Below are 20405 nucleotides of genomic sequence, written 5' to 3' on the forward strand. Positions count from 1 at the left end.
CTTCCAGGTCTTTTCCAACGGAAGCAATTCAGTAATTCTATGGCTAAGAGCTATAGTACGGCCACGGGTGCGGTGCTGTAGTTGGGGACAGCGTTGCTCCCCTGGGGTGTGGAGTCCTCCTGCCTGGAGCTGTAAGGGGAACTGTGGCCCAGAGGAAACGACACAAAAGGAGGGTGGCCGAGGCGGGTATTGCCCTTACCGAGGAGGACACTATAGGTCCCTGCCGCCCCGCGAGGAATCCACGCTCTGCGGGGCATCCCCTGTGCCCCCAACATCCCACGCGGCGCTACAGCGCCTCCTACAGATCCCGTGGGCCGATCTGCGCAACAGGCTTGTCCAATCAGAGAGGGAGTTGAGCTGTCACCGCTGCTTCTCTCCGCCAACCGAAAGTAGCAAAGGGCGGGACCGGAGAAAGCCGAGCGCCCCACCGGAAGAGTATGCCGGACACAACTTCCTCTGTCGTCCCTCTTTGGTTCCGCCTCCCACCCCTCCTCCGCGTTCTGATGGGCTGCGCCTGCTGTCTCCGAGGCAGCGCGAAAGCTGATTGGACAGACTCCCTGCCCGTGCGCGCCGCTCACATCCGGGTCTCTGAGGCGCGGAGGCAACGGCACTGGGCCGCCATTGTGGTGGGGGAGAGCGGGGCGTCGCGGCAGCCGGTGAGGGCGGACGGGAGGCCATGGGGAGCCGGGGCGGGCGGGGGATGCCTGTGGGGACGGCGCGGGGGAGGCCGGGGACGGTTCTGTCCGCGCCCTGAGCCCTTTTCCACTCCTTCAGGTGCGTCACCATGGCTGCCGTCTTCCCGTACCGCGGCGGCTGCGCCCCGGTGCCCAACCCGCTGGCGCCGTTGCCCGACTACATGTCTGAGGAGAAGCTGCAGGAAAAAGGTGGGTAGAGCTGTCCCCTGCTCAGTCACATCCTCTCGAGCGAGTCCAGGCCTGACACCGCTGCCTCTCTGTGTCCCCGCAGCCCGCAAGTGGCAGCAGCTGCAGGCCAAGCGCTATGCAGAGAAGAGGAAATTCGGCTTCGTGGACGCGCAGAAAGAGGACATGCCCCCCGAGCACGTCCGGAAGATCATCCGCGACCACGGTGACATGACCAACAGGAAATTCCGTCATGACAAACGCGTCTACCTGGGGTAAGGGAGCCCCCCGCTATGTGACAGAGAGCTCAGCTTCGACTGGCTTGTCGAAGCTCCTCATTGATCGTTGGAGGGAGAGACCTTTCTCCAAACTGCTTTCCATATCGATTGTTCATAAAAACCAGCAGGGTAGCTCAGTGAGGATGGGATAACCAGTTGCACAAGGGTAGCAGTGCAGAAGATAAGCAAAGGAGGTTCCTTGAATTTATGAGAAGCACCCTGGATAACACTTTGTCTTAGAAGTTGGAGGAGACTATAATGTAGGCAGCATGTAGTTTTTTGAAGGATTAAAAAGTACTGTGAATGCTTCTTTGCTGTTTGCTTTCAGAGAGCTATCAGTGCAGCTCAAGATGCACTGCACTAACTTACAGCTACCCATAAAACCTCCACAAACTCATTTGAAATGTTTCTGTTTCATTTGTAACATCTAATGCATGACAGTCTCTCAGAATCCAAACCACCAGGAAAAAAATTTCATGGTGAGCTGCATAAAGCACAAGGTTAGAATAGGAGGCTCCTGGATTCATCACTGGAGGCCTTTCTTAACAGGTTAGATGAGCAATTTTCAGGAGTGAAAGGTGTGGAGGTAATTTGGCTTGTGTCAGGTGGGTGGCTGTTCTCTTGTCATCCCTTCCAACTCTTGATTTTCCTTGATTTGTGATTGCAGTGCTCTGAAGTACATGCCTCATGCTGTTCTGAAGCTCTTGGAGAACATGCCCATGCCCTGGGAGCAAATCAGAGATGTTCCAGTTCTGTACCATATCACAGGCGCCATCTCCTTCGTGAATGAGATCCCCTGGGTCATAGAGCCGGTGTACATTGCTCAGTGGGGGTAAGTGCCTTCTTCCTTCACCCTGCTGGGAACTTGTAGGCAAACACTTGTGCATCCACAGGAAAGGTAGCATTTAATGGTCTCTGTTTCTGCCAGGTCAATGTGGATTATGATGAGGCGAGAGAAAAGGGATCGGCGTCACTTCAAGAGGATGAGGTTCCCCCCATTTGATGATGAAGAGCCCCCTCTGGATTATGCTGATAATATCCTGGATGTGGAGCCTCTGGAAGCCATTCAGCTTGAGCTGGATCCAGAGGAGGATGCCCCTGTACTGGACTGGTTCTATGACCACCAGCCGCTGAAGGACAACAGGAAGTACGTGCCACTCTGGTGGCTCACTGGGAGAGGGGAGGAATAAATGCACTGCATAAATTACCTATGTGTAGCAGCATATAACCTTTGGTTGTGTTGTGGTGGGCTCTGTGTGTGATATTGATAGGGAGACAAAAACTTCCTCTCAAGGATGAGAGGGAGAACCTGATCATGGTACAATTCTACCTCTTGTCTTCAGCATCCAGCCAGGGCGAGCAAGGCCTCGCTGTCCAGGAGGTTGGTGCCCAGCTAACTGTTAAAACTGATGTTACTTAGCATGCCATAAAGATGACAGCCTGGATTATCTAGTTGAAATTTGAATGGACATTTCCTTAAGAGTTCACAGATGTTGTGTTTCAGTTTGGATATGGAGGAAGAGAGGAGCTGGTGTAGTTGGTAATTTTCTGGGTAGATGTAGTCCGTGGTTTGTTTCTCTCTAGAGGGGCTTGTGTGTTTGGCTGGCCTTGATGTTTACAGCAAACAGTGGGTGGTGAAAGGTGTTTGATTATCTCTGGTCCTTTGTTAAAGGTTCAGTTGCCTTCTGGCTGTCTACTGAGTGCCTGTGCCTTGTTCTTTTGCAGGTATGTGAATGGTTCCACCTACCAGCGCTGGCAGTTCACCTTGCCAATGATGTCCACGCTGTACCGACTGGCCAACCAGCTGCTCACTGACCTCGTGGATGACAACTATTTCTATTTATTTGACCTGAAGGCCTTCTTTACTTCCAAGGCACTGAACATGGCTATTCCTGGAGGTCCCAAGTTTGAGCCTCTTGTTAGAGACATCAACCTTCAGTAAGTGTTGTGTTTGGGAGGAAAAGTTAAGTGGTTATCTGGGAAAAGGGCTGGGAAGGTTCATGTGTTACCAGGTGTCTTGCCTTGGGTGAGCTGTTCCTGGGTGTTTGCTCACTTCAGCGTTCAGTCTGTGATGTGCTTGCTGCTTTGGACACTGAATGGTTGTTAGCGTGAAGGCTAAAAGAAAAGCCCTGATATCATGTCTTGCATCAGAAATGTTTGCCTTTCCGGCCCCCTGAGCACTCCTACAACAATTTCTTCTTGTCTCATTTGAGGGATGAGGACTGGAATGAATTTAATGACATCAACAAGATTATCATCAGGCAGCCCATCAGGACAGAGTACAAAATCGCTTTCCCATACCTGTACAATAACCTGCCACACCACGTCCACCTCACCTGGTAAGTGCCGCAGCCTCAGGAGCAGGGAGAGCAGGGGAAAGCTGTTGGGATGCTCCAGTGCATATCTGTCTTTCAGGTATCACACTCCAAACGTGGTTTTCATTAAAACAGAGGATCCTGATCTCCCAGCTTTCTACTTCGATCCACTGATCAACCCTATCTCACACAGACATTCTGTCAAGGTGAGCCCTGGTTGTGGAGGTGGTGGGGCTTTGTTTGCAGCCTTGCCTCTGAGAGTGGCACCCATAGGCATTTCAAAACAAACAAAACCCCCCATAACTGTCTTTTGTAGTCTGTATCTATTGCAGAATTGCACAAAGCTGTCTCCTTTGGTCTCTAGGATAGATCCCAGTACACAATTAACAGTGTCATTTTGCATAGGTTCTTTACCTTTTTGGTTGCCCTTTATGAAGCTGTTTACCTCCATAGTACCTAGCTCAGGGTCTAGCAGCCAAAGTTAGGGCTTAGGCCCACTGGGGCCTTGTGAAATGCTTGTTGTTTCTCTGATATTCAGCACTGTCACACTTCTACTTTGACAGCAAGGAACTGTTTTTTCACTCAGTTAACTCTGAAAACTGAGCTGAAGTAACCAGGGAGCAAATGTTGTGTGGCGTTTCTGCATTTCAGAGCCAGGAACCGTTGCCTGATGACGATGAAGAGTTTGAGTTGCCAGAGTTTGTGGAACCTTTCCTGAAGGATACCCCACTCTACACAGATAACACAGCCAATGGCATTGCTCTGCTGTGGGCCCCACGACCCTTCAACTTGAGGTCTGGGAGGACTCGGAGAGCTCTTGATATCCCACTAGTTAAGAACTGGTGAGTTCTTTTCTAGGGGAAGAAATGGTTTGGTGATCCTGACACTAGAATCCTGTGGTGACTGGTGATTTTAGGAGAGTTTCTAGAGACTTGTTCCTGATTTCTAGAAATTTTGGGAGAGGTTGTTCTCTAAGGAATGTGAGTTCCCTGAAAAATTGAAGTCCAGTTTATCCCCAGGTACCGTGAGCACTGCCCGGCAGGCCAGCCAGTGAAAGTGAGAGTCTCCTACCAGAAGTTACTGAAATACTATGTTCTAAATGCACTCAAGCACAGACCCCCCAAGGCCCAGAAGAAGAGGTAGGTGGTGGGGCCAGCTCAGTGGGGAACTGCTGGTCTGTGTGAAAGACTCAGCTGATGATGCTCTTTGCTCTCTCCAGGTACCTCTTCCGCTCCTTCAAAGCTACGAAGTTTTTCCAGTCGACGAAGCTGGACTGGGTGGAAGTTGGCCTGCAGGTGTGTCGCCAGGGCTACAATATGCTGAACTTGCTGATCCACAGAAAGAACCTGAACTACCTGCACTTGGATTACAACTTCAACCTGAAGCCTGTGAAGACCCTCACCACTAAGGTATTGGCCCACTAAGGTATTGATTTCACTCCAAAGAGAAGTGTACTTGAAAATTGCTAAGTAGCTGCTGGTCAGTTGCTGTACAGATGGGCTGAACTGGAGCTGTTTCACTCTTGTATAACATGCTTACATAAATTCTGGGGTTTTGTCTCTTCCAGGAAAGGAAGAAATCTCGTTTTGGTAATGCTTTCCATCTGTGCCGAGAGGTTCTGCGGCTGACCAAGCTGGTGGTGGACAGCCACGTCCAATACAGACTTGGAAATGTGGATGCCTTCCAGGTGGGCTCTCTTTTTTTTTTGCTTGTTTTCTGAAAGGGGAGGAGGGGAGGTTGAGAGGAGGAGTCAGATACCCGAGTAGGATTACACAGGGCGCTTCAGGGCAGGGATGCCCAAAGTAGGATGTTCCCAGAAGGTGTTCAAGGCCAGGTTGGATGAGGCCTTGAGCAACCTGGTCTACTGGAAGGTGTCTAGATTGGAGCTAGATGATCTTGGTCCCTTCCAATCCAAACTATCCTATGAAAATGACTGAGTGCTGCAGTGTTATGAAGAAGAGGGAGAACCATGGAAGTATTCAGCGTGGTGTGAAAATCTGCTTTTCACCCTAGCTGATAAGAATTGATTGTTACAGGAGTCAATGTCAGGAGCTTTATCTGGCCTAATACGCTTTGCCCCTGGCTGTAAAACAAACCTGGCTTCTTGAGGCAGTGTGTGTGTGGTGGTTATTGTCCTCTCTGACTGTGCTCCCTGTGTCCCAGTTGGCAGATGGTTTGCAGTACATCTTTGCCCACGTGGGTCAGCTGACAGGAATGTACCGATACAAGTACAAACTGATGAGGCAGATCCGTATGTGCAAGGACCTGAAACATCTCATCTACTACAGGTTTAACACAGTAAGTTCCACCTTTCCATCTGATGGTAGCCCCAGGTAAACTGAGCAACAAAGGAGGGGTTCTAGAGTGTCAGTAAGTGACCTGATACTACCATGTCTCTGTTCTTCCAGGGTCCTGTGGGCAAAGGTCCTGGCTGTGGCTTCTGGGCTCCAGGATGGAGAGTGTGGCTATTCTTCATGAGGGGCATCACACCGCTGCTGGAGCGCTGGCTGGGGAATCTGCTGGCCAGGCAGTTTGAAGGTCAGCACACTCTGTCAGTTTTGGATGTGGGAGGAGAGTGTGTTAAAGATTAATGCAGATTAGATGCCAGCTGGAGCTCCAGTTTTCTGTTCCTAATGGTGATCTGTATCCATGCTCCGTGTCAATCCCAAGAGATAGTGACTGATTCAGAGCTCTTTAAGAGACCAGTGTGCCCAGGATAGATTCCAAATGGAAGTGGGATTCCCTGCTCTGTAGCACTGTGGGTTCCATAGCCTCCTAATCATCTGTTCCAAACACATCACTGATGTGGTAGTGTAATTTCTGCAGACATGCTGCACCTCCATATGCTCCTGTGGTGGGAGGAAGAGGAGCAGTGACACTGGTCACTGGCAGTTATACTCTTGACAGTGTCAGCTGCTGAAGTACTTTGCTTCTTTCAGGCCGTCACTCCAAGGGTGTAGCAAAGACTGTCACAAAGCAGCGTGTGGAGTCTCACTTTGACCTGGAGCTGAGGGCAGCTGTTATGCATGACATCCTGGACATGATGCCAGAAGGAATCAAACAGAACAAAGCCAGAACCATCCTGCAGCATCTGAGCGAGGCTTGGCGGTGCTGGAAAGCCAATATCCCCTGGAAGGTGAGTCTCTGGCTTGGCCTTTTCCTTCCATTTTAGCAGCTCCCAGGTGGATCTGCTCTTGTTGAAGATTCCTCTTCCCATTTTCCTCAAGTTCCTGTTCCTCCCCAGGTGCCAGGGCTGCCAACTCCTATTGAGAACATGATCCTGAGGTATGTGAAGGCAAAAGCCGACTGGTGGACAAACACAGCTCACTACAACAGGGAGCGGATCCGCCGGGGTGCCACTGTAGACAAAACGGTCTGCAAGAAGAACCTGGGCCGGCTGACCAGGCTCTACTTAAAAGCTGAGCAGGAACGGCAACATAATTACCTGAAGGTACTTCTGTCCAGCCTGAGGTTGCCCAAATTGGTGCTGTTTTCATAGGGGAGCTTTCACTGACTAACAGTGGTGATGTGGTTCTGCAGGACGGGCCTTACATCACTGCGGAAGAGGCTGTTGCTGTGTACACCACCACAGTGCACTGGCTGGAAAGCAGGAGGTTCTCGCCCATTCCTTTCCCCCCGCTGTCCTACAAGCACGACACCAAGTTGCTCATATTAGCCCTGGAGAGGCTGAAGGAAGCTTACAGGTAAGCAGTGGGAAGCAGTTGTGTTCTTTAGGGGCAGACACCTGCACTGGGAAAGGTTCCTGAAGCTTTGTTCCCTGTTATTCCTGGAATCGAGTGTGTGGTTAAACTTCCCCCAGTGGGCTGGTAAAGGCTGTAGATTCTTTGTGGACTCTGCCATCTGGGGCAAAACCATTGCTGTGCTCCTCAGCTTGGGGATATGGATTGAGAAGAGTTTCAGATCTTGATCTGCTGGGTCAAATAGTGGCTTTCAGCAGTTTCATGCAGTGGCTGTTAGTGTGTTCATGCTTAGGTGCATGAGCTGTTCTTTCTGGCTTTCAGTGTGAAATCTCGCCTGAACCAGTCACAGAGAGAGGAGCTGGGCTTGATTGAACAGGCTTATGATAACCCCCATGAAGCTCTGTCCAGAATCAAACGACACCTTTTAACTCAGAGAGCCTTCAAGGAGGTGAGTGTGCTCCTGAATGCCATGTGGTGCACTCGGGAACTAAACAGCCCTAAGACTTTGTGTTCTCTGTCAGCAATAAGCCTCAGTTTTGCCTCTTCTTTTTCAGGTGGGTATTGAGTTCATGGATCTCTACAGCCACTTAGTTCCTGTTTATGATGTTGAGCCCCTGGAGAAAATCACAGATGCTTACCTGGATCAGTACTTGTGGTATGAAGCCGATAAGCGAAGGCTCTTCCCTCCGTGGATCAAACCTGCTGACACTGAACCTCCTCCACTGTTGGTGTACAAGTGGTGCCAAGGTTAGTGACTGCAATCAGAGACTATTTTGTAGGTTAATACATCTGTGCATGTACTGGAGGAGGAGAACTTCCACAGCATTGGTGGTTGGTGACATCATTCTTCACCCATTTCTGGGTAGACTGAAAGGACCAGAGGCTGATGAATCAGGCATTACAGGAATAGGAGCCCTTGCCTTGACCTCCTGTGCCCAGAAGGATGCTTTTGCACTCTGATGTGTCAGATGGTGTGACAAGCTTGTTTGTCTCCTCAGGCATTAACAATCTCCAAGATGTTTGGGAAACAAGTGAGGGTGAATGCAACGTGATGCTGGAGTCCCGCTTCGAGAAGATGTATGAGAAGATTGACCTGACCTTGCTCAACAGGCTGCTGCGTCTCATCGTTGATCACAACATTGCTGACTACATGACAGCCAAGAACAACGTGGTGATCAACTACAAGGTAACCAGTTCTAGCAGCAAAGGGAGTATGTGGGCTATAAAATAGAGAGGGTTTGGACTGTTGGAGAAGGAAGGGACTTAAGACTTGCCAGAAAAAGAAGTGATGAGGGGAAAACCTTTCTAGGTCCTGCTAAAGAGCATCTGTTCAGGTCAGAGGTCTCTGGTATGTTGTGCCAGGTTCTCACTCTTCCCTTTCGGTTCCTCAGGACATGAATCACACAAACTCTTATGGAATTATTCGTGGGCTGCAGTTTGCTTCCTTCATTGTCCAGTACTATGGGCTTGTGATGGACTTGCTGGTGCTGGGTCTGCACCGTGCCAGTGAGATGGCTGGGCCTCCCCAGATGCCAAATGACTTCCTGAGCTTCCAAGACATTGCCACTGAGGTGGCCCATCCCATCCGCCTCTTCTGCAGATACATCGACCGTATCCACATCTTCTTCAGGTGAGACCCCTGGGGCCCTGCTTTCCTCAGGTGAACTCCAGTTCTGGCATCTTGCAGCAGATGCTGTGAAGGTGGGAATTTGTATGCTCCTATTCCATGTTTTGGTTCCTGATCTTTCTCAGCAAAGGGAATGTCTGAACTGACAGACTTCCCAGAGCATGCCTCCTCTGGCTTTTTCAGTTAGTGCTAATGAAACTGAAGTCTTCCTCAGCATGAGGATGCAGGGATTGGATGCAGGTTGCCCTCAAACATGCTATGGCTATCACCTATCCATAGATTTATAGAATGGTTTGAGTTGGAAGGGACCTTAAAGATCATCTAGTTCCAACCTCTATGCTATTGGCAGGGACATCTTGCACTAGACCAAATTGCTCAAGGCCTCATCCAACATAGCCTTGAACACCTCCAGGGAAGGGGCCTTCACGACCTCCCTGGGCAAGTCCTTATCTGTGTGTACAGTTGGTGGTGTCACTCCAGATGCACTTCTGTGCGTTTGCAGGTTTACAGCAGATGAGGCCAGAGACTTGATTCAGCGATACCTGACGGAGCATCCGGATCCCAACAACGAGAACATCGTCGGCTACAACAACAAGAAGTGCTGGCCCCGCGACGCTCGGATGCGCCTCATGAAACACGACGTGAACCTGTGAGTGCTGCAGCCTGGAACACTGGCTGTAATGAATAACCACTAGTGACTGATAGGTGCTCAGGAAGAGAGAAGAGGGGTCTGCCCTGTAATTCTGACAGCGTGTGGTGGGTTTAGGGGCCGCAGAGCCAGGAGGGCACCGAGAACTTGCTCAGTTTGCAGTTTGCTTCGCTAACAGCCAGCCTGTCACTCTGCACATCTTGTTTCCCAGCGGTCGTGCCGTGTTCTGGGATATCAAGAACCGCCTGCCTCGGTCGGTCACCACGGTGCAGTGGGAGAACAGCTTCGTGTCGGTGTACAGCAAGGACAACCCCAACCTCCTGTTCAACATGTGTGGCTTCGAGTGCCGCATCCTGCCCAAGTGCCGTACCAGCTATGAGGAGTTCACCCACAAGGACGGTGTCTGGAACCTGCAAAATGAGGTAGGGGGAGGGTTTAACAGGGTGGGAGAGCAGAGCTTATAGCTGGATTTGTTCAGTCTTGAGAGGAGGAGGCTTAGGGGAGACTGTATTACCACATACCAGTACCTAGAGGCTGGCTACCAAGAGTATGAAGACTCCCTTTTTGTAAGGAGTCACTTGGAAAAGGGAATGGGTGATGGGTGCAGGTTACTCCTGGGGTGGTTCCAATGGCACTCCAGAAGAAAATGTTTGACCATGAGAGCAGTAAGACATTGGAATCATCTCCCAGCGATAGTGGTGGATTTCCCTATATTGGACAGTTTTAAGGCTTAGCTTGACAGGGTGCTGGGCCAGCTCATTTTAACTCTGCTATTACCTACAGAGGTTGAGCCAGATGGTCTTTGAGGTCCCTTTCAACCTGTCATTCTGTGAACAGCACTGATGGACTCAGTATGAGCTTTCCTTACTGGGAGGGGTGGGAACTCCTTGTCTGGGCATGCTGGGGGCCCTGAAGCTGAAGAGGTGCTGTTCAGCCTCATCTCTTCCTGTGTTCACAAATGCCTGATAGCAAGAGCTTCTCTTAGTGGGTTTGTATTGGAGAGGGAGCCCCCAGGAAGGAGCTGATGTTCCTGTGCTCTTGCAGGTCACCAAGGAGCGCACAGCTCAGTGCTTCCTGCGTGTGGATGATGAGTCTATGCAGAGATTTCACAACAGAGTGAGGCAGATCCTCATGGCATCTGGCTCCACAACCTTCACTAAGGTAGGGTGGCAAGAAGATGTGCAACAGAGCTTTCTGTAGGTGTTTGGAGAGCAGGCTGAGCATTGATCCTTTGCTTTCCTGTCTAGATTGTCAATAAATGGAATACAGCTCTGATTGGCTTGATGACATACTTCAGGGAAGCTGTTGTGAATACTCAGGAGCTGCTTGATTTGCTGGTGAAATGTGAGAATAAAATCCAGACTCGGATCAAGATTGGTCTGAACTCCAAAATGCCCAGCCGCTTCCCACCCGTGGTGTTTTACACCCCTAAAGAGCTGGGGGGCCTGGGCATGCTCTCCATGGGCCACGTTCTCATCCCCCAGTCTGACCTGAGGTGAGTTGTGCTGCTCTGACAGCTGCAGTGGTGATCTGTTAGATGCTCTTTCCCATAATGCTGACTTCTGCTGAGTTACAGTAGCTGCCTGCCCTTACAGCAGGTTGTGACAGCGTGACCTTGTGAAGTCCTGCCTTTCCCACCTCACTCTTGTACCTCTCTGCTGCAGGTGGTCCAAGCAGACAGATGTTGGCATCACTCACTTCCGCTCGGGCATGAGTCACGAGGAGGATCAGCTCATCCCAAATCTCTACCGTTACATCCAGCCCTGGGAGAGCGAATTCATCGACTCGCAGAGGGTGTGGGCAGAGTACGCCCTGAAGCGACAGGAGGCCATAGCCCAGAACAGGTATGGCCTTGTCTCTGGGGCTGAGCACAGGCTGTACTGGGGAGTCTGGCACTGTCTCCGGATTCTGGAGGCCTTGCTGGCCCTGTGATAAGGTGCTATGAGCTGCCCACAAAGCTACTGTCCTACCTCTGGAGGAGATGTGGGCTGTGCAGGCCAAAAGTGCAGCTGTGGCACAGCTGAAGGGAAATGGTGGTGCCAGGAAAAGCTGACATCAGACCCACTTGCAGCTAGTTCTGCACACTTACAGGGCCAGGCTTTTTCTTTTGGTTGTTTGACATCAAGCTCAAGGGAAGTTCTCCTCCCCCTCTACTTTGCCCTGGTGAGATAACGTCTTGAGTACTGTGTTCAGTTCTGGGCTCCCCACTTCAAGAGTGTCCAAAGGAGGGCTGTGAGGATGACTAAGAGACTGAACATCTGCATTGCTGTGAAACTGAGAGATAACCAAGTGTGGGGATTCTGTTTGTGCAGGCGTCTGACGCTGGAGGACCTGGAGGACTCGTGGGACAGGGGCATCCCTCGTATCAACACCCTCTTCCAGAAGGACAGGCATACCCTGGCTTATGATAAAGGATGGAGAGTCAGGACTGACTTCAAACAGTATCAGGTACTGACTGGGAATTTCTGTGGCTAAGTGGGAGGTTCACATGCACATTCCAGACAATGCCCTTTCACCTTGCATCACTGCAGGTGCTCATCCTGGCCTGTCTGGTGCAGGAAGGGCTTAGATGCATGTGCTGGGTCTAGCAGAGGCTGCTGAGACCCAAATTCTCCTAAATGTGTAGCTGTCCATTTCTGGAGCACTTTGACAGATTGAGAGCACCACACCTAGTGCAGCTATGAAAGAAACACGTTCTGGAAGGGGTAAAAAAAGGTCCCAAAATAAACATTTCGAGGTCTTAAGTTTTAATAACAGTAGAAAATTGTCTTATTTATAGCCTGTGATGGTAGCTCTGTGGAAGGGCAGTCCCTGAAAGATAAAAACATCACCTTGGATTCCATCCAGCAGTACTGCCCTGCTTGCACAGGGGCTGTGACTGAGCTCATGTACATGAACTCTGTCCTCCAAGACTGAGGGTGTGAAGCTTTGTGACTTAATTGCTGACACCGTCATCATCATTGGTTCCTACAATGAGTGCAGCCAGGTTAAATGATGTGAGTGGAGAGCTGCTCACTAGTGTGCTGTTGTCTCCAGGTCCTGAAGCAGAACCCTTTCTGGTGGACACATCAGCGCCATGATGGGAAACTCTGGAACCTGAACAACTACCGCACAGATATGATCCAGGCACTTGGGGGAGTGGAAGGCATCCTGGAGCACACTCTCTTCAAGGGCACTTACTTCCCAACGTGGGAGGGTCTCTTCTGGTGAGAGAAACCTTGATGTGACCTTGTCTTGCAAACTGGAGCTTAGTAGTGCGCCAGGAGCCCTCAGCTCAGGCTGCCCTGACCTTGTTGAGGCTTTGCTGTTCTGCAGTTGTCTTTGGAGCACACTGTGTGGATCAGTTGTGAGGGCACCTGGGATTGGGCTGTAGCTGAAGTTCAGCATGCAGATCCATGGAAGTTCCTTTGCATGAAACAACCTTTGCACCACCTTCTCTGTGCTTCCTGCCTCTATTCCATGTGCCACATGGCAGTCAGTAGAGATGAGGGACATCTTAAACACTTGGCTGTCTGCCCCTTCCTAGGGAGAAGGCCAGTGGCTTTGAGGAGTCCATGAAGTGGAAGAAGCTGACAAATGCCCAGAGGTCGGGTTTGAACCAGATTCCAAACAGAAGATTCACCCTGTGGTGGTCTCCTACCATTAACAGAGCTAATGTAAGTACCTCAAGTTCGTACCTGTAGGAACTTGCACAAAAGGAGAGCAGTTGCTCGGGCTGGTTCTGAAGAACCTCTTGTGAACTAAACCTCCTTAGCAGTAGCTGTTGTGTTTTCTGACCTGGGTGAGTTGTGTTGCTGCTGCCTTGTTCTCACAGCTGCTTTTCCTTTGCAGGTGTATGTTGGGTTTCAGGTGCAGCTGGATTTGACAGGCATCTTCATGCACGGCAAGATCCCCACGCTGAAGATTTCTCTCATTCAGATTTTCCGAGCTCACTTGTGGCAGAAGATCCACGAGAGCATTGTGATGGATTTGTGTCAGGTTGGTGTCTGGGCAGTGCACACGTGCTCCCTTGTGCACCAACAGCCTCTTGCTGCCAGCAGAGATTGTCCCTGGGCTGCCCCTTCTTCAGCAGCTTGACAGAGGAGGGAAGGGAAATGGGATTTTCCTGGATGCCTGCTGTAGCTCTGTGTTGAGGATAGATGCTTTAGCTGGCTTGGTTGGATACAGCTTGTCTTTGTCTTTTGCCCAGGTGTTTGATCAAGAGCTGGATGCTCTGGAGATTGAGACAGTGCAGAAGGAGACAATCCATCCCAGGAAGTCATACAAGATGAATTCCTCCTGTGCAGATATCCTCCTCTTTGCTTCCTACAAGTGGAATGTGTCACGGCCATCACTGCTCGCAGATTCCAAGTGAGTCTTTCTCTTTTCCCCTCCTCAGTCTTGCTGCAGAGCAGAGCTGCTCAGCTTGTCCTCCCCAGCCCTGCCTCTTGGGCCCCTGGGGCTGGTTTTCTTTGGTGACACAGGACACAGCCATGCTGGCAGAGCACAGGGCTTGTTTGGGAGATGCTTACAGCACCTCCTAGAACTGCCTTCTGCAGAACATGAGGACTGCCTTTGCTCCTGTTCTCTCTTCCAATTTACCTTTCCCCTGAGCCAGAGCTCAGGAGCTCCAAAAGGTTCTCCAGGAAGCCCCACAAAGCTCTGCTGCTGTCTAGGACCAGAATGTGGAGCGAATGGGACACTGTGCTGGTGCTATGTTCAGCTCAACTGAATCCTTACCAGACAGTCCCTGGGGGAGATGACCCTCATAATTCCACAGCAGAACAGTAACTGTGCTGCTTTGTTTAAACCTGCAGCTGAGCCCCACTGGCTGAGGGTTTCTCTTCACAGCTTCTGCATTCAGCTGCTGTGTGAAAAGAGCAGCAGAAGCCCTTCTCAGGATGATACACAAACAGTAGCCAGCTTCAGCACTCACACTTGGTGGCAGTTACTCTGTGAAAGAATCACAACAGCTGCAGGAGGGTTTAGTTGAAGATTAAGTTGTTCTGGCTTGCTTTCTCCTCAGAGATGTGATGGACAGCACCACCACTCAGAAGTACTGGATAGACATCCAGCTGCGCTGGGGAGATTACGACTCCCACGACATCGAGCGCTATGCCAGAGCCAAGTTCCTGGACTACACCACAGACAACATGAGCATCTACCCTTCTCCCACTGGTGTGCTCATTGCCATTGATCTGGCCTACAACTTGCACAGGTGAGAGCTGCACCTGCTGTGCTTCAGCTGGGAGTTCACGGCTCTGCCTTGGTGCATTTCCAGATGGGGTTGTGTTGCAGGCAAGGGGATGAGGGGAGAAGGCAGGAGCTGGAGGCAGGCAGTGAATGGGATGAGGCATCTTGGCAGTCCTTTGGGGTTGCCTTGTGCCTGCTCATTCAATAATTAATGGTTCCTTTCTCCCAGCTCACTAATCATTTCTGTCAGACTGTTCTTGGAGCTGAAGGACAGGCCTTGTTTCAAGGTCCCCCTGCAAGTGAGGACGACTGTTCTTCACTGAAGACCTAGGGGGAAAGTCCTAGCAAGCAAAGTTTTGCTCCAGTGTGCTTATTGGAGAGGATGGAGCTTTTCTGGGGCTGCAGCATACGTGTGCTGTGGCTTCCTACTGAGAGGTGTAGTGTAGGGTGAACAGCTCCCAAGTGCATCACAAGAGAAACCACAGAGCAGGCAGCAGCAGGCAGAAAGGCCCTTGGCTGCTGCATGGGAAGACTTGTGCATGGCTGTTGTCTCCTCATCTCAGAGCTGACAGTAACAACTAGGTCTTGTTTTTGTTTTCTTCTTCAGTGCTTATGGGAACTGGTTCCCAGGGAGCAAACCTCTGATCCAGCAGGCTATGGCCAAAATCATGAAGGCAAACCCTGCGCTGTATGTGTTGAGAGAACGAATCCGCAAGGGCCTGCAGCTGTACTCGTCCGAGCCCACAGAGCCATACCTCTCCTCCCAGAACTATGGAGAGCTCTTCTCCAACCAGATCATCTGGTTTGTGGATGACACCAACGTGTACAGAGTGACCATACACAAGGTGAGGCCGCAGGTGTATCTGCAGGGGGCAAAGGGCAGGGACTGGGGGTGCCCTGTGCTCGGGGTGGTTGTGTGATGGAAAGCTAGGCATCAGCATGGTCACACAGCGAGTTGGCTGTTGTCAGGGTGTGGGCAGGCTCTGTTTAGATCCCTATACTTCACACTTCTGATTGGTTTTTGGTTTTGGGGTGGGGTTTTTTTCAGACTTTTGAAGGGAATTTGACCACAAAGCCCATCAATGGAGCCATTTTCATCTTCAACCCCAGAACTGGACAGCTCTTCCTGAAGATCATCCATACGTCTGTGTGGGCAGGACAGAAACGTCTAGGACAGGTAGGATCTGGCTATGTGCTGTGCTTTGGGCTGTGAGCTGAGGATGGGCTTTGACTGCTTGGGACATTCACTTGAGCAGAAAACATCATGAAGGTCTTCACCTTCCTTCTAACAAGTTTGGAGTTCCATTTTCCAGTGTGTAACTTGTGCTCAGGCAAGCGTGAGCATTGGCTATGAAAGTGAAGGGGTGCAGGCAGTGGTGGTGTGAGGTTTTTGTCTCTGAAGTGTAAATAGCTCAGATCTTCAAGCAGGGCTTGAGGAGCAGTTGCAGTTACAGCAATCACACTTGGCCATACATGCAGTGCAGTGGGAGGGGGACTCTCAGGTAGCAGGGCCAAGGAGGTGGTGCAGCCAGCTGCTTTTTCTGAGCCAGTCAGGGCTCACTCCTCTCCAGGAATGGAGGCTGCCCTCTAATCAGTAGGAAGGAGGTCCTGGGTCTTGCCACTGCTCTGAAACAAGCCATGAATTCCAGTTGTATTTGTAGGATTTGGTTTGAGTCTCTCCTGACTCCCAAAGGCATGGAGAGGCTGCTGTTAGCTGAGAGATTTCTCTAACCCTGCTGTCTTTCTCTAGCTGGCTAAGTGGAAGACTGCTGAAGAAGTGGCTGCTTTGATTCGGTCTCTTCCTGTGGAGGAACAACCTAAGCAGATCATAGTGACACGGAAGGGCATGTTGGACCCACTTGAGGTAACAATGCAGATACTGCTCCATGGGGACATTGTAGAATCTTTGGGAGACTGCAGAGCAGTCCTGGATTCTGTGAAGGACTTGATCTGGACTAATGTTGTGCAGTAGTTGTGAGCTAATTCCTTTTCTTGATAAACTCCAGGTGCACTTGCTGGATTTCCCTAATATTGTGATCAAAGGCTCAGAGCTGCAGCTGCCCTTCCAGGCCTGTCTGAAGGTGGAAAAGTTTGGTGATCTCATCCTGAAGGCTACTGAACCCCAGATGGTTCTCTTCAATCTCTATGATGACTGGCTGAAAACCATCTCTTCCTACACGGTGAGCACAGTACACCCAGCCTGCAGTTTGCTTTGCCACTGCTGGATGGGGCAAGAGCCAAGGCATCACAGATCCCTCACAATGTGTTGCTTGGGATCACCTGGCTCCAAGTCTTGCCTTCACATTGCATGGGAAGTGCCAGTAGAATCAATGTCAGTATGCCCAGGACTTTGTTGGTTTGGTTTCCTTCTTTCTAACCACATCTTTTTTCCTTCTCCAAGGCCTTCTCTCGTCTGATTCTGATTCTCCGGGCACTGCATGTGAATAACGACCGAGCCAAAGTCATTCTGAAGCCAGACAAGACAACCATAACAGAGCCTCACCACATCTGGCCAACCCTGACAGATGAGGAGTGGATCAAGGTGGAGGTGCAGCTGAAGGATCTCATCCTTGCTGACTATGGCAAGAAGAACAAGTAAGACACTGTCTAGCTGCAGTTTTTCCTTCCTGCTCTGCAGACAGTGTAGCCAGAGAGCTACTTGTGGAGAGCAGAAGGCTTCAGGGAGCTTTGGCCACGAGCTGTCAGCTTTGAGAGGAAAATGATTGTTAGCATTGATTGCCTTATAGTAAGGCAGATAAAAATATCTGTGCCAGACCTCCTCTGATCTGCACATTGTGATTTGGTCCCTTCTTTGGTCTAAAAAGTTGTGGTTTCATTTTTCTTAGTGTCTTGAGTGGATGTTCTGAGTTGTGCCTCAGTGAGAAGGTCCAGGACATGTTCTGAAACGCCTGACTGGGGTGGGTTTTCTCTTTCAGCGTGAACGTTGCATCCCTCACCCAGTCAGAGATCCGAGACATTATCCTGGGCATGGAGATCTCTGCTCCCTCTCAGCAGAGACAGCAGATTGCAGAAATTGAGAAGCAAACCAAGGAGCAGTCCCAGCTGACAGCCACGCAGACCCGCACCGTCAACAAGCACGGGGATGAAATCATCACCTCCACCACCAGCAACTACGAAACCCAGACCTTCTCCTCCAAGACAGAGTGGCGAGTCAGGTAGGACAGCAGGCAGGGCTGGCAGGGGGTGGAACAGGTCAGAGTGCTCAGGAAGGGATGGATGGTTGTAGCCAGGTGGGGGTTGGTCTCCTCTCCCAGGCAACCAGTAACAGAACAAAGAGGACACAGTCTCAAGCTGTGTAGGGGGAAGTTTAGGCCTGATCATAGAAAGAAGTTCTTCACAGACAGAGAGATTGCCCATTGGAATGGGCTGCCCAGGGAGGTGGTGAGGTCAGTGTCCCTGGAGGTGTTTCAGAAGTGACTGGATGAGGCACTTAGTGCCATGGTCTAGTTGATTAGATAGGGCTGGGTGATAGGTTGGACTTCATGGTCTCGGAGGTCTCTTCCAACCTGGTTGATCCCGTGATGAAACTCTTGCTTCTGTGTGCACCACCTGAGCATGGCCTCCTCTTCACAGAGCAATTTCTGCTGCCAACCTCCACCTGCGAACGAACCACATCTACGTCTCCTCAGACGACATCAAGGAGACAGGCTACACCTACATCCTGCCCAAGAACGTCCTGAAGAAGTTCATCTGCATCTCAGACCTGCGGGCCCAGGTGAGCAGGCGAGGAGCCTGCCTCGGCTGAACCCCCCTCTGCTGGGGCTCAGTAGTCAGGAAGTAGTGGTGAAGGGCTGGGAGCTGGCTGCCATCCACGTGAAGCCCTCTGTGCTCGAGTCACATTGGTAATACGGCTGAGCACACGAGTTCTGACTACATCCTGATGGCTCCTGGAGGTCCATCCTTGGGGGAAACTCATTCATGAATGAAACTGTGATGTTCTCCTCTGGTGAGAACTTGCTGGCCCAGAGAGCCTCCTCTTGGGAGCTAAGGGCAGGGCCTACTTACTCTCACACAGTTACAAGGAGGTTTCTTCTGGGCTTCTAAGGCAGGTGTCTGTGTTCTTAGATTGCAGGGTACCTGTATGGAGTGAGCCCCCCTGACAACCCCCAAGTGAAGGAGATCAGATGCATTGTGATGGTGCCCCAGTGGGGAACACACCAGACTGTGCATCTCCCTGGGCAGCTGCCACAGCATGAGTATCTCAAGGTGAGTTGACTTCTGCTCCTGGTGTGGATGGATGATCACCATCTCCAGTAATGGGGACCTAAGGTGGTGGAGCAGCTTCCCTTGGTCTGTTGAAGATGTTAGGCTTTAAGAGCTTGGCCCAAAGCCATCCTGGTCTGGGGTCAGGTGGAAGGGAAGCCTTGCTAGAGATGGCCTTGTTTGAACTATCTTGTATTTGTCTTTTGTCAGGAAATGGAACCTTTGGGGTGGATTCACACTCAACCAAATGAGTCCCCTCAGCTCTCACCACAGGATGTCACCACCCATGCCAAGGTCATGGCTGACAACCCCTCCTGGGATGGGGAGAAGACCATCATCATCACCTGCAGGTGAGGAGCCTGTGTGCCCTGGCTGCTGAGGGAGCCTGGGGATATGTTGAGGTCTCAAACTAAACCTGTGGCAGAAAGGGAGCATTTGCTCATTTCTGGTTTCCCTCCTCCATGCAGATGAATCTGACTTGCCCTGTCTCTCATTTCCTTCAGCTTCACACCAGGCTCCTGCACCCTGACAGCCTACAAGCTGACCCCCAGTGGCTATGAGTGGGGCAGGCAGAACACGGACAAGGGAAACAACCCCAAGGGCTACCTCCCATCCCACTATGAGAGGGTGCAGATGCTGCTTTCAGATCGCTTCCTCGGCTTCTTCATGGTCCCAGCACAGGGGTCCTGGAACTACAACTTCATGGGTGAGCAGGACAGGAAGGGAGGGAATGTGAATAGCTTGGGGAGAAAGAAATGGCTCCTCCTGGGATCGTTCCTTGCCTGTTCCAAAGGCTGAGCTTCCATGGAGTGGCTGGCAGGGATTGCAGCATTGTGGTCTGACCTTTCCCTGGTACCAGCACTGGGATGTCAGTTCTCTTGGTTTGCAAGAGAGCAAACTGGTAGAGAGCAGAAATAGTCATCCTGTCTTTCTGGGTTGTAGTGTCAGGTCTGTTGGCACTGAGTAATGAATCCCTGAGAGGCAGGAGAGGTAATAATGGAACAGGGCAGAGAAGAGCTGTGCCTGGCAGGGGAGTAACAGGAGGTCCCGGTATGGTGGACCCCAGACAGCTGCAGGAGGGGTCAGGAAAGGGGGAGTGTGTCAGGGTAGAAGGCTTCTCCAAGCTCCTGCTGAGTGGTGGAGGCAGGAGTGGTTTCAGGTGGGTCATGGCCTCTCTCTTCCAGGTGTTCGTCACGACCCCAACATGAAGTACGAGCTGCAGCTGGCCAACCCCAAGGAGTTCTACCACGAGGTCCATCGCCCTTCTCACTTCCTCAACTTCGCCCTGCTGCAGGAGGGGGAGGTCTACTCTGCCGACCGGGAGGACCTCTATGCCTAGTGCTGGGCCCCTCTGCACACCTACTCCTGGTCCTTCACGCCGTGTCCTGCCCTTGCCTCCCACTCTTAGTACTGTTGATATTCAACAGCGTGTGCGTGCCGCTGCCCTGGCCCCCGCTCGCCCCCGTAGCCCCTCGGTGCGGTGTCACGGTTGTTGCTGTGTCTTTAGCCTCAATAAATTTTGTACGAACGGGAGCGCTGCCGGTGAGATCCCGCCTCGGGGGGCGGGCCCGGGCGGGGC

At 51.3% G+C, this 20405-nt stretch overlaps 1 protein-coding gene across 1 annotated transcript; it reads left to right on the forward strand.

Annotated features, from left to right (window-relative positions):
• Nucleotides 1-573: 573 nt before the first annotated feature.
• Nucleotides 574-20354, forward strand: PRPF8 (pre-mRNA processing factor 8). Its single transcript, XM_054166228.1, has 43 exons — nucleotides 574-656; nucleotides 775-884; nucleotides 967-1135; nucleotides 1806-1970; nucleotides 2067-2285; nucleotides 2864-3076; nucleotides 3352-3477; nucleotides 3554-3659; nucleotides 4105-4295; nucleotides 4473-4592; nucleotides 4673-4862; nucleotides 5021-5140; nucleotides 5617-5751; nucleotides 5862-5991; nucleotides 6393-6589; nucleotides 6698-6904; nucleotides 6994-7157; nucleotides 7476-7602; nucleotides 7709-7901; nucleotides 8153-8340; nucleotides 8546-8784; nucleotides 9284-9430; nucleotides 9642-9852; nucleotides 10475-10591; nucleotides 10678-10925; nucleotides 11095-11274; nucleotides 11743-11878; nucleotides 12467-12636; nucleotides 12957-13086; nucleotides 13262-13408; nucleotides 13620-13780; nucleotides 14436-14627; nucleotides 15210-15447; nucleotides 15651-15779; nucleotides 16353-16466; nucleotides 16609-16782; nucleotides 17004-17197; nucleotides 17539-17778; nucleotides 18197-18338; nucleotides 18689-18829; nucleotides 19037-19176; nucleotides 19330-19532; nucleotides 20011-20354. Exons 2-43 carry the CDS (start codon nucleotides 785-787, stop codon nucleotides 20163-20165), a joined length of 7008 nt encoding a protein of 2335 aa, XP_054022203.1. The 5' UTR covers nucleotides 574-656; nucleotides 775-784; the 3' UTR covers nucleotides 20166-20354.
• Nucleotides 20355-20405: the final 51 nt, after the last annotated feature.

This window comes from Dryobates pubescens, chromosome 13, assembly GCF_014839835.1.
Source record: "Dryobates pubescens isolate bDryPub1 chromosome 13, bDryPub1.pri, whole genome shotgun sequence".
NCBI lineage: Eukaryota > Metazoa > Chordata > Aves > Piciformes > Picidae > Dryobates > Dryobates pubescens.